Genomic DNA, 19,438 nt, shown 5'->3' on the forward strand with positions numbered 1-19,438 from the left:
CAGTAATACAAAGCACAAACAAATTGGACATTGATATGTAATTAACATTAGATCATCACTCATTATCTTGTGATAATATACTATGGCATTTGCCATGGCTTTAATGAGTCAAAAGGCCACAGGGCCTGATTTTTATTCAACTTGCATTGAGATTATCATACCTATATTCTAAAATGTTTGGCACTCAAACTTGCACTGTATATCCTGGTCAAGTTAGGTATAAGGATTTTATTTCATACCACAGCAAAAAGAGCTTCTTGCCATTATTAGTTTAAATAACTGGAGTTAGTGGAGGTTAGAACTATCAATGAAGAAGTTCTTCTCTTTCTTTTTCTATATGCTGTCATGGGTGCAAAACAAACACTAAACTGTTTGTTGATGTGATAGAGACTTACACAAACTTGATTTAGATTCTCTTTTAAACGTAAAAATGTACAGGAAATCAATTTGATGACTTCACTGACACATTTGCAGAAATAGAGACTTAAGAACAGAAATTTTAATATCATTATTGCTGAAATATAACAATTTGTTGGTGTCCTTTCTCATAAAAATAAATTAATTAACTGCTGTATTTTGTTTTCTTTTTTTGGTACTTTTTAAAATATGTTTTATTAGTATGAGTATATACAAAATGTTCAATGGAAGAAAATTCCCCCATTGATGCTTATATTGTTTTTATTTCATTTCAAATTATATTTACTACTGGATATAAGCCAAACATAGGAAAGTATTTTGTCCTACAAGATATGTAGTCTGCTATTTAATTCTATATTAATATACTGCAGGTGTGGGGAAAAAGTAGAGAGAATGGGAATTGTCACTGCAAGTCATACTCTTCTGGTACTGGGAGATAGTTCTGGAAATTACTTTGGAAACACAGATACAGCAAAATGTGGATAGAAAATAGGAGCAGAATCATAACAATCATTTCTGCTCTTCATAACATGTATATTTCCACAGTGTGGGAGCTTCAAGTTATATGTGTTAGTGATCCAAACAATGGTCATTACATATATCCATGGAAATATTTGCGATACACATTTTGCGGTATTGGCAGCACTGGGGTATAAAACTGATGACCTTACACTGGATCAGTTTGTTTCCTCAGATGGTGCTTCTCTACCACCTGAGCTTCATCTTCTGTGCTACATTAGTTTTGGAGATGGCAACTCTGCCCTGAATTTTTCTGCTACAGCTGACTTCCAACCAGGAAGGACCCTTTAGAGATCAGCCTCCTGAGTAACTAGGATTACAGGCATGAAGTACCTGTGCTCTGCTGGAATGCATATATTTTGATGAGAGAATAATAGGGTATAAAATTGATAGGATATAATAAATGATAAAGCATTAGAAGGAAATGGAAATTATCACTGCTATTTTAACAAAAATTGGTGAAATTAACTTAATTGTACAAATATCTACTGGTGCTTCATAGTCAAGTTAAAGCAAACCTTTTATCTCTTGACCAGTGACATTTAATTCATAAGTGGGACACTTACAGCTCATTTCAAGTCGGATGAAGTCTTTCATTCCAAGGTTTTCTAGAAAAACTCCCGATAAAGTAGTAGTTTTAAAAAAGAAGGAAATGTCAGCACTGAACTCTGCATGGAAGGTGGGAAAGTGGAGATTAGAAGCTTCGGTGTAAAACGAGACAGCATTCCAGAAGTGTCCTGCGAATGAGAAAAATCCTTGAGCATGGTTTGCTACTTTCAATGTGTTTATGGGAAGGACAGGGTGGGAGGATAATGGTTAAGACATACTGCTGGTAGAATGCAGGGAGAAAGCTCCTTTCAGTTTAATACTCACTGTCACCATAGCAACGTAAGGGACCAACTCTCCAAGCAGCTTCTGAGTTTGATCTGTTGGTATCAGTGATGACAATCTGAGTGACAGGCAAGTGGTCTTTGAATGAAAGAAAGCCAGTATCACTTGCCCTGTAAAAACATAAATTAAACAAAGAGGAGAACACATGGATAATCTATGCAGAAACTTCTCTTTTTTTAAAGTGATTTGGGTGGTTTGGCTCCAGGCTGCCATGGACAGGAACATCTTTCATCTCAGGAGTGTACATAAGGCTAGCATGCCAATTACAAAACCCATGGATGTCTTACAAACACCATTACATTTTACATTTTCCCCAACTGTGCTTGCAGACACATAGATGGTTTACAGAGATTGCATCTGCTTACGGTGGCTAGGAGAATCCCACCTGCCCAATGCAGTGCTGGCAGGACTTTAATCATCACCTCATGTTCCCTTGAAAAATGGGCTATCTCAGTAACTAACTTGAAATACATATCACAAGCCCCTCTCAACAATCACTCCAACGGTTGTTTCAGCCACCTGCCAACAGGTTTTAATCAGCTTTGTATGTTTCTTATCACATTTTACCTAATGCAATTACAAGTCTTTGCTTTTGTATTTTGGACTTCTTAAAATTCTTAGTTGTTAATGATTCTGGTTTTATTCTTGTTAATTATGCAAATGAGAAATTGACAGGTTACTGTTTGATGAGGAAGTTTAAAAAGAACAAAGCTAAACCATGTTTTTTTTCCTATCTAGAGCTAAGCCATGATTTCTCTCTTTTAAAGTTCAATTTTCTGTTTTATTTTCATGGTGATTAATAAATCTTTGATAAAGAAAAAATCAGAAGACAAAAACTAGCAGTGAATTTGCAAGTATTGTGAGTCATAAATATTCTAGGGAGGTGTGTTTTCTCCACACAATACTCCTATGTAGTAGGTACTACTATCCCCATTTATAAATAAAGAAATAGGCTTGGTAGGTAACTTGATTAAGTTTAAAAGCCAAAGGTTAAAGAATTAAATAGTATTTTTAGTATTTACCCATATCGTTCTCAGATATTAATAGTTACATGTGTTTGGGCAAATAATTTCATTTCTGAGTTTTTCAACATGCTTAACTTTTTTTTTTTTTCTTTTGTTGGTCATGGGGCTTGAACTCTGGGCCTGGGCACTGTCCCTGAGCTCTTCAACTCAAAGTTAGTGCTGTACCACATGAGTCACAGCACCACTTTTTGTTTTCTTATGGTTAATTGGAGATAAGAGTCTCACAGACTTTCCTACCTGGGCTGGCTTTGAAACACCATCCTCAGATCTCAGCCTCCTGGTCAGCTAGGATTACGGGTGAGGACCACTGGCGCCTGATAAATGTGCTTAATTTTTTTGGATGTTGTTGCTGTTGTTTTATCTTGTTTTGTATTTTGGGACAGAGTTCCACTATATAACTCTCCTGAGGGGTAGGATCACAGGCATGCACCATCATTTCCATCTAGTGAGTTCAATTTTTAAATGGAGCCACATCTGTATCACAGCACAAGCAGGATTAAATGAGATAGTAGTATCTGGGACCATGTTGCTTTATCTATGTTAAATACTCAGAAATGATAGAGGTGGCACAAACCCTCTATTTTGTTCCTGAAGTACTCTGGACCCTCAGGCAAAATAACATATTTTATGCATTGATGATTCTATATTGAAGAGCCCTTGCTATAGAGCACAAGTGGAAAATTAAATTTTAAGATTTAGTATTGAACTCATGAGATTTGGAGAAAAACACTCTCTCCTGTAGATCTATTAGCCAAAAATATGGAGACTGGCCTTACACATTATCTATCTTTTGAGATCCATAATTAGAAGCTATTCAAATGGTCTAGATAATACTTTCAGTTTTGAAAGCACATTTATGAGTGTTGTATAAACACAGAAGAAACTTCCCTTTTAATTCCAATTCATTTTCAAGAAGAGATTTTAAAGCAGATTTCAAATGCTGAAAGTAGGAGTGCTAAATCTTGATGTTTTGCTAAAGAAACCCTTCTTCCTATAGGATGCTTTTTATTTCTATTTTTATTTTCAAGGTTAAGTGGTAGATTCTGAATCTGTCTGACCATGGTGATGTCTGTCTCTCTTACACACTAAGGCACCTTGTCTACATCAATTTGGTACCCTTGGGTAAAGTTGTGGGCACTTACAAATAGCATTGAAATTATCCAATAAAATTATCTTCCAGATCACAGAAGAAAAAATAGCATTTAGTTTGATGTGCAACATACATTATCAAGAATACTTTTATCTGAAAATTTAAAAACAAAACTTAAGTTGCTCTCCAAATTTGTTTAAAGTATGAGGACCCCTGTAGAGGCCCAGGTAGTAAAAAGAAATGAACAAATCTAGGCTTGTACTGGATATTGTAAGTATGGACGGAAACACCACAAAGTCACCCTTTTCTTTGTATAACAAGTATATGCCAATACATTTTCCATAATATAAACAAATAAGTAAAAACAATCACATCAACAAATAAAAAGAAGTTGGCATCTACCTTCAGTGCCAGTGGTAAGGCTATAAAATAGAAAGACTGGTAGAAAGTGTTTTTCCTTTTAGGTAGGACTGTGATATCCACTTGCAACAGATAATCATGCAAAATATTAATGTAAGTACAATGAACCTGACTGGGAACTACTGAGAAGCAAATGGACTGGAGTAGTGAGGACTACAGGTTTCCTTCCCTGGTAGGTGAATGACCAGAGCCTGGAGGCAGGGGATTCTTGTTGGATGGACAAATTTGCCAGCAACTGATCCCACCCCTGGGTGTTGACTTCATCTTCAGTAAAGTCCACTCAACAACTTGTCCCACTTGGATGGTGCCCAATCTCCTGGTCCCTCTGTGAGGAGTATTTCCTCATGGACACAGTTCAGGCATTCCTGCTGCATTGGCTTTCTCTATTTCTTGCAATCCAGTCCCACCAGGAAAAGGTCTCACCCAAGTGTCCTTTAAACGACAAAGAAAGCAAGGGGGCAGGTGGCTTCATCAAGGCAGCAGCTTACACAGCTAGCTTGAACTCAAGCAGCCAGACAACCAGAGAAGTTAAAGCCCAGGGCCTCCTGATCCCTTTCCCTGGCTAGCTGGGACATGCTATTTTAATCCAGGTCCCTAAGCAGAAAATGAAAGGCCCTGTAGACCTATTTTATAAAGACCAGTAAACAGGAAAACAAAAAAACTTTTTTTCTTTTCCTCACTGGAAAATTTTGTAGGATCTTATAAAAACATATAAAATCTTTGCAAGAATGTTTTAAAAATTGTTTTTAAAAATACTGTACACACTAGCTTCATATAGGTCAATAAAACTCATGACAGGCCAGTGTGTAAGCTACAGGCAGTTGAGCTACCAGAGGAAAATGCTATAATTCCTTTTTACATGCTGTTAAGGAAACACTGAAAATACATTTAGATTTAATTCTATTTACGCATAACATGTATGATTCCAACAAGACAATGGGTGGTTGGGGGACTATTGGGGCTCACATCTGTCATTCTAGCTACTCAGGAGGCTGAGATCTGAGGTTGTAAGTTTGAAGCTAGCCTAGTCAAAAATATTCATATGACTCTTATCCCAAAATAACCACCAAAAATCTGGAAGTGGAGATGTGACTCAAGTGGTAGAGCACCAGTCTTAAGTAAAACAAAGGGGAAAAAAAAAACACCTCAATGAATGCGAGAGGCTAGAGTTCAAGCCCCATACTGGCTGAAAGAAAAAAGAAAATAGAGGAAAAGAAGAGAAAAGAAAGCCCACTGAGTAAGACCCTGGAGTGATCCTGATGACCATGTTGGTGTGTTTTAGTAAATATAAAATGATGGACTTTACAGTGGTAATTATTGATCAGAAGAAAATCTTGGCTATAGATTCAATTTTCTTCACATGAAATTCTAATGCTTAGAAGAATTTTTCTTCCTTTGGAACAATGTACAAGACTATGTAAAACCATAATGTATATATGATTTTTATCATGAAAAAGTATCTCCACTGAACAAGAATGACATGAGTTGAATTCAGTGCCTCAACCTGCCAACTAAATGGTATCACTGAGGTTAATCTGGGTCAGTTTTCTAAACTGTTTGAAGAGAAAAATTATCCAAAGAGGCGAATGCTGTATATATGAAGGCAAGTAGTATATAGGAAGCACCAATCACACTGATAAACCTGTAAGAGGAATTCAGTAAATAGCAACAGAATTTGTGTTTGTTTTCAGTATTGTCTAAATTTAAAATGTGAAATACTAATGCTAATGAAGGGAAGCCAAGTAAAGGAATTTTACTGTTAGCATGAATGACCAGAGATTCCAACTGAGGTTGTGTATAGCTCTGTAAAATCATGCATGGCCTGATGAAATATCAAACAAAAACGTACACAGTGTTTCTATAACAGCACAGTTTTAGTCAACATGTTCTCATAGTTTAGATATTTAAATCTTGAGTTTTCATGACATTTGGTGAGATACAACTGAAATGGGAAATACTGATTTCCTAGCACTAACTTAAATTATGGTAAAATGCCACATGCTTCTGTTAATTTTAAACTACCAATGCTGGTTAGCTGTTGCTCTGTAAATTCTTTTACTGTATTTCATTAATACAATGGCTACACTGCAAGATGGTCTTCTTTACTATAGTAAACTCATCAAGAGGGATAATGTGTCCTTGCCTTGAGCTGAACCAATAAAATACTGCACATATTCCAGACAATTTGAAAAAATTAAAGGAGAAACTGAAGCCCTTGTGTGCATCTGAGTGAATTCACCTCTAGAGACCCCCTATGACCTTACTTTGGGCTGGGACCATGATGCTCTCTACTTCCTGTGGCAGAGAAAGAGAAATTGCTGGTGAAATGTCTATAAACAATGCTGCAAGTCAGAAATGTTGTACTGCTGCTTGCTAGTGATTTTACTTTTAGCTTTTAATTGAGTAGGCAAGTACAGTTTTCCTTTCCTTCTTTGTTCTTCTTTCTCAGGACTTGCGGATAAAAATTATCCACAGGCATAGATGACAAGAAGCTCAGAATGAGCTAATGGGTCACGTGGCTGCCAAGAAAACCAAGTACAAGAGTTGTCTATGGTCACCCATGCTAGAAACCAGCCCCATGCCTACCGTACTGTGCTCAACACCTAGTAATTCTCATCTAGAATTTGTGTTCAGTTCCAGCATAGGAAACATAAGGAGAAAAAATATAATGTTATAAACCATTTTTTCTATAAATACTTTAGAAACTTGAAATCATAGGGACCTTATATGTAGACATGAAAATACAAAATCATGTCTTCACATATGAATGCAACCAAAGTTATTTAATGGCATATTATTATTATTAGCAAAATTTTAAGGCTCTAAGATTTTATAGGCATAAATAATTAAAATACAACCACCAGTGGAGATCATTGGAGATACTATTTGCTGATCATGCTCACGATACAAAGATAGAAACAATCACTGGTGCCTTTCTGAACTTTGATCAGTCCTAGTCAGGAAGCAAATAGATTAAGTCAGGACTTTTAGATTCTAGAACACACACTTATGATTTCAACATTTCTTAGATACATATTGCCCCAAATATATATTCTTTATTCTGTGGGATAAATAAATTATTTTTTCCAGCTCTCCAAAAAACATCATTATCAAAATATCTTTCCAATATCATCTTTATCAAAAATATCCTCAAATATTCTTTTCTTCCCCAACTTAACCTTGGTTTTATATATAATGAAATATGGTTTTCATTAATAAATTCACTTATCTCTATATTTCTTGTTCATCCTTTGAAAAAATGTGGGAATATTATATATGAGTATGGTTTTCATTAATAAATTGACTTATCTATATATTTCTTATTCATCCTTTGGAAAAAAATGGGGAGTATTACATAGAAAAATGAACTCAATCTCATTTCAAGTTTATCTGTAAAGTTGAACTCCATGAATTCATAGCTTCCTTCTTCATGTTGGCATTAGGATCCTCAGGGTCCATGGCTAACATTGTGCCTTGCCTTGTGGCAGCCCATCTTATCCAGCTTCCTAGGATGATTTATCTTTTCCATTATGCCGTCTTTGCCTATATCTTCACATTCTCTTCCCACTCACTCAGGTCTTTCCACTCACATGCATGCTTAGCTTTACATCTCAATCTACTTCACTTCATCTCTTTTTCTCCAGCATCAAGGGTTTTAAGGGCAAATTATTTGGCCAGGTGCTGGGCTTCATGCCTGTAATTCTAGCTATGCATGAGAGCTGAGATCTGAGGATGGCAAATATTTGAAGCCAACTCAGGCAGAAAAGTCTATGGAACTTTTATTTTCTATTAACCACCAAAAACCAGAAGTGCAAGTGTTGCACTATCCTTGAGGGGAAAAAAAAAAGTCAAGCAAGAATGCTGGATGGTGGTGACTAACATCTGTGATCATAGGTATTTAGGAAGCTGATACCTGAGGATTGCAGCTTGAAGCCAGTCCTGGCAGAGCAGTTCATGAGACTCTTATCTCCAATTAAACAACAACAAGCCAAAATTGGAGTTGTGGCTCAAGCAGTAGAGCATCAGCCTGGAACAAAATAAGTTAGAGACAGTACCCATTCCCTGAGTTCAAGCTCCAGGACCAGAAATTAAAGCCTAGCTAGAGAAGCTGGGCTTTATTTAAAATGAGTGGTGAGGATGTGAATTTGAATTTGCACACTAAAGCCTTCTCTCAAGCAGTATGCTCTGCTGCGATCAGCCTACAGACAGCTCCCTCATGGGAGCTGCTCCCAATGCAGATGTCTATGCACAGTGCCAGCTGACTTGGAGCCCTTGAGCCGTCCTCTGTGGGCCGTGGGCTGGCATCCCCATTCTTTCCACAGAGCCTTTCTTCACACTAGATACAATTCAATTGATTAGGTTTCAGTTTACTAATTTGCAATCATGTTCCATGCCTACACTCTCCAAGATTACACCTGGGTCACCTTGGCAAGAGTTCTGAGTCTACAAACTCCTCAGTTACATATTGCAAAGCAATCAATTGGTTTATTTCTACTCCACCAGTCCATAATTACCTGTAACCTTTCTTTTATCTTTTTTTGAAAGGGTGAAGGTGTGGATTGGGTTTTATAATCAAGGCTTTCTGCTTCAGAGGCAAGTGCTGTATCACTTGAACTGTGTGAGTCCTGTCCACTTTTGGTTTGGTTCTGAAATATTTCTCCTATAATTTCCCAGGCTTGGGACTCTGTCATTCCTACCTTTGTCTCCCAAGAAGCTGGGACAAATGGTGTGTACTACAATGTCTAACTTAATTGCAGAATTTCCTAGAGAAGCACTGTTTGAGGAAGAAAGACCCTTAGAGTTATTTCTTTACTATAGTCAGACTTTGATAGCTGAAGAGATCTGACCATGCTGGAAGAATATTACATCTTTTATGTTATTCTTCTTATTGAATATCTGTATACATTTTTCTTTGATATTAGGTTAATGTAAAAAATAATGTTGCCTTGTATAATGTAAAAATAGAGAAAATTATTATAAAAAGACAACATAGATTATTAATAACTAACTATATGCCATATCTCCAGTGTCCTTGGATTATTGCTAACACAGCCATTTCTTCCCAGAGATAGGTACCCTTCCTGTCTTTCTTTTTAATAAAATAGAATCTGAAGCTCTAAGAAGTTAAATAACCTAGGTATCATTGTTGTTTTTTGTTTCTTGACAGTTCTGTGGCTTGAACTCAAGACCAGAGCACTGTCCCTGCGCTTCTTTTGCTCCGGCTAATGCTCTACCACTTGAGCCCCAGCAACACTTCTGGCTTTTTTTGTGTATGTAGTACTGAGGAATCAAACCCAAGGCTTCATTTATGCCAGGCAAGCACTCTACTGCTAAGCCACATGCCCAGCCCAAGATTATTAGTTTTTACAAACAGAAAATCTTTAGAAAGGTGCAGAGACTTTGGGATGTAATTGTAGCCAGCCAAGTATATTCATATTTAGAAAAATATGCCTGGGATCATCTTTGAATATTTTACTCTAAGAATATATTATATTTCTTTTGTAAGATTAATCAAAGGGCAAATACTAAAAACATATTAAATGTGAGCTGAGTGCTGTCATCAAACTTGTAGAGGAGATTGTTTTAAAAAAGTAAATCTAAGATGAAGAAACTCATTTACCTGATTTGGATATTAGTAAGAGCTTCTATTAGTGAGCAATGTCATAAATATGGGATAAGTAGGTGAAATAAAATAGAGGCCAAAGTGTTATTGAGTTTTTAAGTAAAATTATAATACTTTGATATTCAGTAACAGTTAAAATCAAAGTGTTATATAAAATAGTTTATACAAGCAAAAGTTTTAATATTGGCAGAGTATTAGGATTCTAGTTCTAATACAATTTTGAAACTGTTCAAATGCAATACTTCACAATCTTTTGTATTTCTACAGCTTGAAAATTAACAGATGCAATAGTATTATTAGTCTACATCTTTATCTCTTGCCAGCTTAAAGAGGAAAATTTTATAGCTAGGTTTCATTTTCCATAACCCATGGGACAAAAGTGCTCATACTGATTATTTTTACACATAGATGGTGAGATTGGGCATTATTCAATAACATTTTTCAGAGTCTCCGTAATATTATCCTTGGGAAAATATCAAATATTTTATTCTTTCTAAAATTTTCAAGAAAATATGGTATGACATTTTGACTTTAATTTTGCTTATAAATTTTTCCCCATTATTTAAGTTTTTCTTCTTCTTTGGAGTGTGCAATGTCTTTCTATTCCCTCTGCTCAGATATCCTGTCTTTAAAAATTCTAAAGCCTAGTCACAGCAACATTAGTGTAAGCAACCCAGTAACTAGTTAACCTCAGAGTTTGTATGCTCAATGGGACAATTCAATCAATGAAACAGCTGGCACAGAGAGCTGAGAATGTAGTTCAGTGGTAGAATCCCTAGGCTTGTCCTCATTAAAACAACGAAACAAAGCACCAGAGACTGACTAGAAAATAGAGGGAAGACATAGCTAGAAAGGATAAGAAAAGAGCTTCCCTCCCTCTGCCCCTTCAATCTGTTCATTCATTCAGGTACTCATTGGGTAGTCAATGTATGGAGAAGCTATTGTGTACTCATCCTAATTCTCCTCTACACTAAGTACTGGCCCTGATGATTTTGCTAAATGCAAGTGAGAATTTGGAGATGGATGTGTAAATAAGCAAATTAACTCCATCAAAATTCCTGGCTCACTGGAGGAAAAAGAAAAGCATTTTCAAAACTAAAGAAAATAAAAAGGGCTTGTAAACAGACTCACATACAATAAAATTGAAATGGTAGAAAGTATACAATATTGTTTTTTAGATAAAGGGTAGAACCTTTGAATACCCTGGGAGGATGTTGTCTGTCTTTTCTAGATTCAGGATCGGAGCCATGGCCTAGAAGGTGACCTGGTATGAAATACCTAAACTACACCTAGCCTGATAATCCTAGAGGTTCAGAGAAAATTGAAGGACTGAGAAATCAAAAAAATGGCCTAGGCAAAAGTAAATAGATAGATAGATAGATAGATAGATAGATAGATAGATAGATAGATAGCAAGAGCCTTTAAATATAACCATTCAAGTCACAGGAATGAAGGGCCTGTCCATATGAAGGGCAAACCCTGGGATTCTATTAGACATGAATTTACACAAAGAAGGCAAAAGGATAAAGGGTTTAGTATTGGAGCAAGTTGATCACTTCTAAACACTTTTTAAAAAAGTAATTAATTTGGGGGGGGGCTTAATTTATAATTGAACTCAGGACCTTGTGCTTTCTGAGCTAGTGCTGTATTGTTTTGAGGTAGGTTCTTGTTTTCTTCCTCCTATATCATCCAGGGCTGTAATAATCATACATGAGTTTATACATGTCCCTGGGAATGACAGGCAAGTCATTTTACTCATCTACTCTGCTTCCACACAACTGAAATAACAGGTGGATGCCACCACACCCAATCATTTACTGAGATGGAGTCTCATGAATTTTATGCCAGACTGGCCAGTAATAAGATCCCATAAAACCTGGATCCCAATGGACTTCAGAGCTGGGTAGCTGTGCCCAGTTTTGATTCATTTCTGAATTGAAAAATCAAAGTGCATATTTTCATAGTGTCCTAGATAATGTTTTAATATATGTGACAGAATAATTGTGCCTAACAGAAGTGAATTAACATATTTAGTAACTCCCAGGAAAACAACCTGTCACATATCACCAGAGAAATGGATAAAGGAAATGTGGAATGTATACACAATAAAATGTTATTCAACCTTAAAAAATGCAAGGAAAGGCTTTCATTTGTGAGGTGCGTGACACAAAGTTAAGTGAAATAATCCAGGCTCAGAAAGACAAATAACTAATGTTGACAGAGGAAAATTAGTTTGGAACAAAAAAAAGCAAAAATTATTTACATTTAACTTGGAAAATACTATTTTTATGATTATTAGAAAGAGGAGTAATGGTAACAAGAAAATCAACATCTTTTAACCCAAAAATGTTGATGACCTGACCTATTAAGAGACACGGACAAAAATAAGTCTCTACAAGCTTTACTCTTCATTCATTCAGCACCCTTCAGCACCATTCCCTAAATAGTCTCTATGTAGCAAAGAAATAGAATCAAGGGCTACCAAATGCCTTGAAGCTCCTGGAATCAAAATTCTGAAAACAATTCTCTAAAAATACTCTTTCTTTTAAGAAAAGGAACAATAGCTTTCCTTTTTTGGATGAACAGAAGAATAGAGTTTAAACCTGACACCATTTTCTTTTCCTATTTCTATCATTACTTTCCACCAAAGTCCACTGAGGGCAAAAGGCAAAGAGTGGTGACCAGGAAAAATAAAAAAGAAGAAAAGAGGGACTTTTCCCCGAAGACAGCAAAGGAGCTGCACAGCACTAGCTGAGCTCTCTCCGACATCGCAGTTTTCTCACCCCATAGAAACTTTTACTCCTAGAAAGACAGCCAGAGTAAGTTCAAACAGTACAGGATTCTGGCCAGGAAGGAAAAAATTGATTTTGCTCATCTGAAACACAGATTTGAGCTCCGGGCAGTGACCCACCACCGTGCCAGTGCCGGCACAAAGCCCGGCACAGCAACCCACACTTGGCGCTGCTAAAGCACACAGCATAGATGAGGGAGAAATACTCCAGATGGCAGCTGAGCACGGACGACCTGAAATCGCAGAGAAAGCATGAGTACCCCACGAAAGATATTCTCTATCGCACACACAGAGCAGCTTCTGCAAGGCAGCCTTTCCCCCACCGCCAGAGCAAAGTGCCATCTTTGCCACTGGCATAGGGTCAGACCAGATTGGAACTAAATCGGGCCTGGGGAAAGCAAGGTCAAATTAGCCATCTTTGAAAAGGGCAAGAGGGACCGAACAATGAGAGCCAGCTCCGCCCAGGAGAACGCCCCCCTGCCCAGGTGGGAGGCGAGTCCTGGGGCTTGGCTTAGCCAGAGGTACCCCGCCCTGCCCACCTGAATTTCTAAATTTAAAGCGAAAGCGGCAAGCAGCTCCTGGCGGCACGGAAACACCAGACGGGGAACAAACAGTTCCTGAAATAGTTAAAAGGTCCCGTCACAGAGGAAGCCCAATTCGCAGCCCAAAATGGAGCTATATTCCATAGCCACCTCCTCCAAGGAGGCTGCCCCGCCAAGGAGGGTGGAGCCTCTCCCATGCAAGCAACTTTCAGCTGGGTAAAACGGGCCAGAGGCATCTGCCCTGCTGAGTCCACAGCCTATTCAAAGCCAGGCATTAAAGGCAGCAGCCCCGCAGCAGACAGAGGAGCCACAGTTCCTGAGACTGCTCAAGTCCCCATCTACAGAGGATGCCCAAGGACTATGTGCAAGCTGTGCAAACCACAGAGACCCAGGATTGCACCAACAGGGGGGAAGGGTCAGAACATAACCACCCACTGCAAACTGGAATCAAGTCAAACCCAGGCAATAAGGAAAATAGACTGCAGACCATCGCAAGGAAACCAGAGACTGGGGAAAGACCTCGCAAACAAGGAGGACTCCTTTTTTTTTCTCTTCTTTTCAAACATTTTTTAAACAAAAAAAATTTTTTTTCACTTCTGAAACATCGTTGGTTTTTATTGTTTTGTTTCGTTTTATCAAGTTTTTTTCTATTCTGTTTGTTTGGCCAGTTCCTTTTCTGTTTTTTTTTTCTTTTTATTTATTTATTTATTTTATAATAATTTTTGTCTGTTTTGTGCATCTGTCCACCACTATTTTTTTTTTTTTTTGCCAGTCCTGGGCCTTGGACTCAGGGCCTGAGTACTGTCCCTGGCTTCTTCCCGCTCAAGGCTAGCACTCTGCCACTTGAGCCACAGCGCCGTTTCTGGCCGTTTTCTGTATATGTGGTGCTGGGGAATCGAACCTAGGGCCTCGTGTATCCGAGGCAGGCACTCTTGCCACTAGGCTATATCCCCAGCCCCACTATTTTTACTTTATTTCTCTCTTTGCGTTCTCTTTCTTTAAAAATTACTTTCCTATGAATAAAACCTCACTCTTTTCTGCTAACTCTCCATTGTCTATCATTTTAACCTTGTTCTTTTTACTGATTCTACTCTTCTCCACATTTCCACATCACTGAAACTAAACCAGAATCACCACCCCTGCTCCCCAATACATTTTACTCTATTCTCTTTACTACCTCCAACTTACCCTCCTGACTTACTGCCTGGACCTCCAGTTTCCATTGACTCCTGGATATTGGATAGAGGGTGTCCCTGCTTAATCCAAGTGAAGCAAAGGGGTACATAGAGAAAACAAGTCCTAAAAGAACATAATATAAAAACAAGAATTGTTTATAGGGTTGTAACAGTTAATAAGTAACTACTGAATACAGGGTCCAGGATCGGTTGTTATATTGAAATTCTATTCATTAGGAACACCAAATCTAATTTTATAGACAGGTATACAGGGTATCTGTATATAATTGTGAACTTGTAAGATTTACACAACAGTGCTTGGTAAGGGCTGCTTTGGGAATTTCATGGCATACACAAATAGAAAGATAAATGAACTTCAAGAGTCAAATGAAAAGATAGCTAACCAGCTTATCTTTAAGACAACTTATCTTTGAGAGACAACTCTCAAAACCAAAGTAATGAAGTTAATGAAGTTAAGAAGTCCATACAAGACCTAAGAAATGACATGGAAATCATCACGGAAGACCAGTCAGAAGGAAAAGCGATTTGAAATCAAGTAGCTAGCCTACAGTCCCGACTAACTGAAGCAGAGGATCGAATTTCAGGAGTTGAAGATTCCTTAGATTCTATGGAGAAAGATAAAAAATCAATACAAATCCAATACAATCAACAAAACAGATCGCTACAGGACATTCAAGACACGATCAGGAAACCCAATTTAAGGATAATAGGTATTGAGGAAAACTTGGAGAAAGAGGTTAATGAGATAGGCAACATATTTAACAAAATATTAGCTGAGAACTTCCCAAATATCCAGAAGGAAAGGCCTATACAGATACAAGAAGCATTTAGAACCCCAAACAGACCAGACCAGAATAGGACATCCCACTGACACATTGTGATCAAAACAGGGTCAGTAGAGTACAAGGGAAGAATCCTTAAAGCTGTTAGGGAGAAGAAAACAATCACATATAAAGGAAAAGCAATCAGAATTACCCCAGACTTCTCAGCAGAGACCATGAAAGCAAGGAGAGCCTAGAATGAAGTATACCAAACACTAAATAAAAATAACTACCAAAAATTCTGTACCCAGCCAAACCCTCCTTCATAGCTGAAGGTCAAATAAAAGTCTTCCACAGTAAGGAAAAACTGAAACAATATATCTCCACCAAACTAGCTTTACAGAAAATCTTCAAAGATGTACTATACAGGGAAAATATTCAAGATCCCAATTCAGACAGAGGAATGAACCCTAAGTAGTAAACATCAGATCAAGAAATGGGAAGACACAGCTTTAAACAAGATAGTGATAATGAAAGGAACAAACGATCATCTCTCTATCCTAACTCTCAAAATTAATGGACTTAATTCTCCAATCAAAAGACCTAGGCTCATAAGTTGGATCAAAAATCAAGATCCATCTCTCTGCTGCCTCCAAGAGACACATCTATTGAGCAAAAGTAAACATCTTCTAAAAGTGAAAGGCTGGAATCAAATATATCAAGCAAATGGACCCCATAAGCAGGCTGGAATTGCAATCCTAGTATCAGACAAAATTGACTTCAAATTAAAAAAGGTAAGAAGAGACAAAGAAGGTTACTACATACTGGTAAAGGGATCTCTCCTACAGGAAGATTTAACCATTATATATATATACACACCCCAAATGCAGGAGCACCCAACGTCATCAAACAAACACTACTGACTCTAAAAATACTCATAGACCCAAACACATTGATAGTTGGGGACTTTAACACTCCACTGTCACCTCTGGACAGATCAACACGCAAAAAACTGAACAAAGAAACCACAGAACTAAATAACTGCATAGACCACCTAGACTTAACTGACATCTACAGAATATTCGACCCAGCAACAACAGATTACACATTGTTCTCTGCAGCACATGGAACATTCTCCAAAATAGTTCACATCGTTGGGCACAAAGAAAATCAATACAAATTCAGAAGTATCAAAACCATTCTCTGCATTCTCTCAAACCACAATGGAATAAAATTAGAGCTCAACTCAAACAGCCACCACAGAAAATCCTACAATTCACGGAGACTAAACAACACACTGCTGAACCATCAGTGGGCCTTTGAAGAAATTAAAATGGAAATTCAAATGTTTATGGACTTCAACCAAGTTGAGGACACAAAGTACCAGCTCCTTTGGGACACAGCAAAGGCAGTACTCAGAGGAAAATGTATATCTCTGAATACATGCATCAACACACTTGAGAAACAGCAACTCAATAATTTAAGGAAGCACCTTAATTTCCTTGAGAGAGAACAACAGCCAAACCCCAAGTCAATAGACAGAAGCAAATAATTAAAGTCAAATCAGAATTAAATCAATTAGAGACGAAAAAAACATCGAAAAAATCAACAAAACAAGGAGTTGGTTCTTTGAAAAAATTCAACAAGATAGACAGACCACTGGCCAACCTGACCAAGAAACGAGGCAGCAGACTCAAATAAACAAGATAAGAGATGAAACAGGTAACATCACAACAGAAATAACCGAAATTCAGAAAATAATAAGGGACTATTTTGCAAACCTTTATGCCAACAAATTTGGGAACTTGAAAGAAATGGATGATTTCCTAGAAAAAAATTCATATCCCCAAACTGAACCATGAAGATTTAAACCTCCTAAACAGACCGAAATCCGGTATTGAAATAGAAACGGCAATAAAGGATTTCCCATCCAAGAAAAGCCCAGGTCCAGACGGATTCACAGCAGAATTCTACAAGGCCTTCAAGACAGAACTCACACCAATATTTCTCAAACTCTTCAATGAAATTGAAAGAGAACGTTCACTACCAGACTCATTCTATTAAACCAGTATGACCCTCATCCCAAAACCAGGCAGAGACTCATCACGGAAAGAGGACTACAGCCTGATTTCCCTGATGAACACAGATGCAAAAATACTCAACAAAATTCTGGCCAATCGACTTCAACAGGTTATCATAAAAATCATACACCACGATCAAACTGGATTCATTCCAGGGATGCAAAGTTGTTTTAATATACGCAAGTCAATTAATGTAATACACCACATCAACCGGAGCAAGGTAAAGAACCACATGGTTTTATCTCTGGATGCGGAAAAAGCATTCAATAAAATCCAGGACCCATTTACGCTTAAAGCCCTCGAAAAACTGGGATTCCCGGGAACATTCCTGAATATAATCAAGGCAGTTTATGACAAACCAACAGCAAGCATAACTCTAAATGGGGAAAAACTAAAGCCATTCCCTTTAAAATCAGGAACAAGGGAGGGATGTCCACTCTCTCCCCTTCTCTTCAACATAGTACTAGAATTCCTAGCCAGAGCAATTAGGCAAGAAGAAAATATAAAGGGGATTCAAATAGGAAAAGATGAAGTTAAACTTTCTCTCTTCGCAGATGACATGATCCTATACCTAAAGAATCCCATACACTCTACCCACAAGCTATTAGAGCTGATTCAAAGCTTTGGCAAAGTTGCAGGATATAAAATAAACCTTCAAAAATCAATGGCCTTTCTCTATGCTAACGACCCGAAGACCGAGGCTGATATCAGGAAAGCAACTCATTTTTCAATAGCCCCCCAAAACATAAAATACCTAGGAATAACCTTAACCAAAGAAGTGGATGACCTCTTTGATGAGAACTTTAAAAGCTACAAAAACGAAATTAAGTCAGAACTAAGGAAATTGAAAAACCTCCCATGCTCCTGGATTGGGAGGATTAATATAATCAAAATGGCAATATTGCCTAAGGCTACCTACAAATTCAATGCAATACCCATTAATATCCCAACACAATTTTTTAATGAAATATAGGAAGCAATCCAGAAATTCATCTGGAACAATAAAAGACCTAGAATAGCAAAAACACTCCTAAGCAGAAAGAACAGTGCTGGATGAATTACAATACCCAACTTCAAGCTGTATTATAAAGCTATAGTAATAAACACAGCTTGGTATTGGCACCGGAACAGGTCTGAAAACCAATGGAACAGAATTGAAGACCAAGAAATAAACTCACAGAACTATGCCTACTTAATCTTTGATAAAGGAGCTAAAACAATAATATGGAAGGAAAATAGCCTCTTTAACAAATGGTGCTGCAAAACTGGATCAACACATGCAACAAACTAAAACTAGATCCTTACATATCACCCTGAACCAAAATCAATTCCAAATGGATTAAAGACCTCGAAATCAAAACAGACACCCTGAAAACACTAAAGGAAGGAGTAGGAGAAACACTTGGGCTCCTTTGCACAGGATGGAACTTCCTTAACAAAGACCCAGAAAGGCTACAAATCAAAGAAAGGTTGGACAAATGGGACTGCATCAAACTGCAGAGCTTCTGCACCGCAAAGGACATAGCTTGCAAGATAAATAGAAAGCCCACACACTGGGAGAAGATCTTTACCTGCCATTCAACGGACAAAGGCCTCATATCTAAAATATATTCAGAACTAAAAAAATTACCCTCTTCCAAAACAAAACCGCCAAGAACCAATAGCCCCCTCATCAAGTGGGCTAAATACTTACAAAGAGACTTCTCTGATGAGGAAATGAGAATGGCCAAGAAGCATATGAAAAAATGCTCTACATCACTGGCCATAAAAGAAATGCAAATCAAAACAACATTGAGATTCCATCTCACCCCAGTAAAAATATCATATATCACGAAAAATAACAATAACAAATGTTGGACGGGATGTGGCCAAAAGGGAACCCTACTTCATTGTTGGTCAGAATGTAAACTGGTTCAGCCACTCTGGAAAGCATTATGGAGATTCCTCAGAAGGCTAAATATAGAACTCCCCTATGAGCCAGCAGCCCCACTTTTGGGTATCTATCCAAAAGACCACAAACAAACTCACAGTAATGCCACCAGCACAAAAATGTTCATCGCAGCACAATTTGTCATAGCGAGA

At 37.6% G+C, this 19,438-nt stretch overlaps 1 protein-coding gene across 3 annotated transcripts in view; it reads right to left on the reverse strand.

Annotated features, from left to right (window-relative positions):
* Window positions 1–19,438, reverse strand: part of Cntnap5 (contactin associated protein family member 5) — a 936,592-nt gene that overhangs the window by 171,602 nt on the left and 745,552 nt on the right. For 2 of the 3 annotated variants that reach the window (XM_048329503.1, XM_048329502.1), the window contains exons 15-16: window positions 1,810–1,937; window positions 1,503–1,673 (exon numbers count right to left, since the gene is read on the reverse strand). In XM_048329503.1, coding sequence (XP_048185460.1) covers window positions 1,503–1,673; window positions 1,810–1,937 — 299 coding nt within the window. Of the gene's footprint in view, window positions 1–1,502; window positions 1,674–1,809; window positions 1,940–19,438 lie in introns of all 3 variants that reach the window. The other variant, XM_048329504.1, reaches the window with a different exon arrangement.

This window comes from Perognathus longimembris, chromosome 20 (assembly GCF_023159225.1).
Source record: "Perognathus longimembris pacificus isolate PPM17 chromosome 20, ASM2315922v1, whole genome shotgun sequence".
NCBI classification, from domain to species: Eukaryota; Metazoa; Chordata; class Mammalia; order Rodentia; family Heteromyidae; genus Perognathus; species Perognathus longimembris.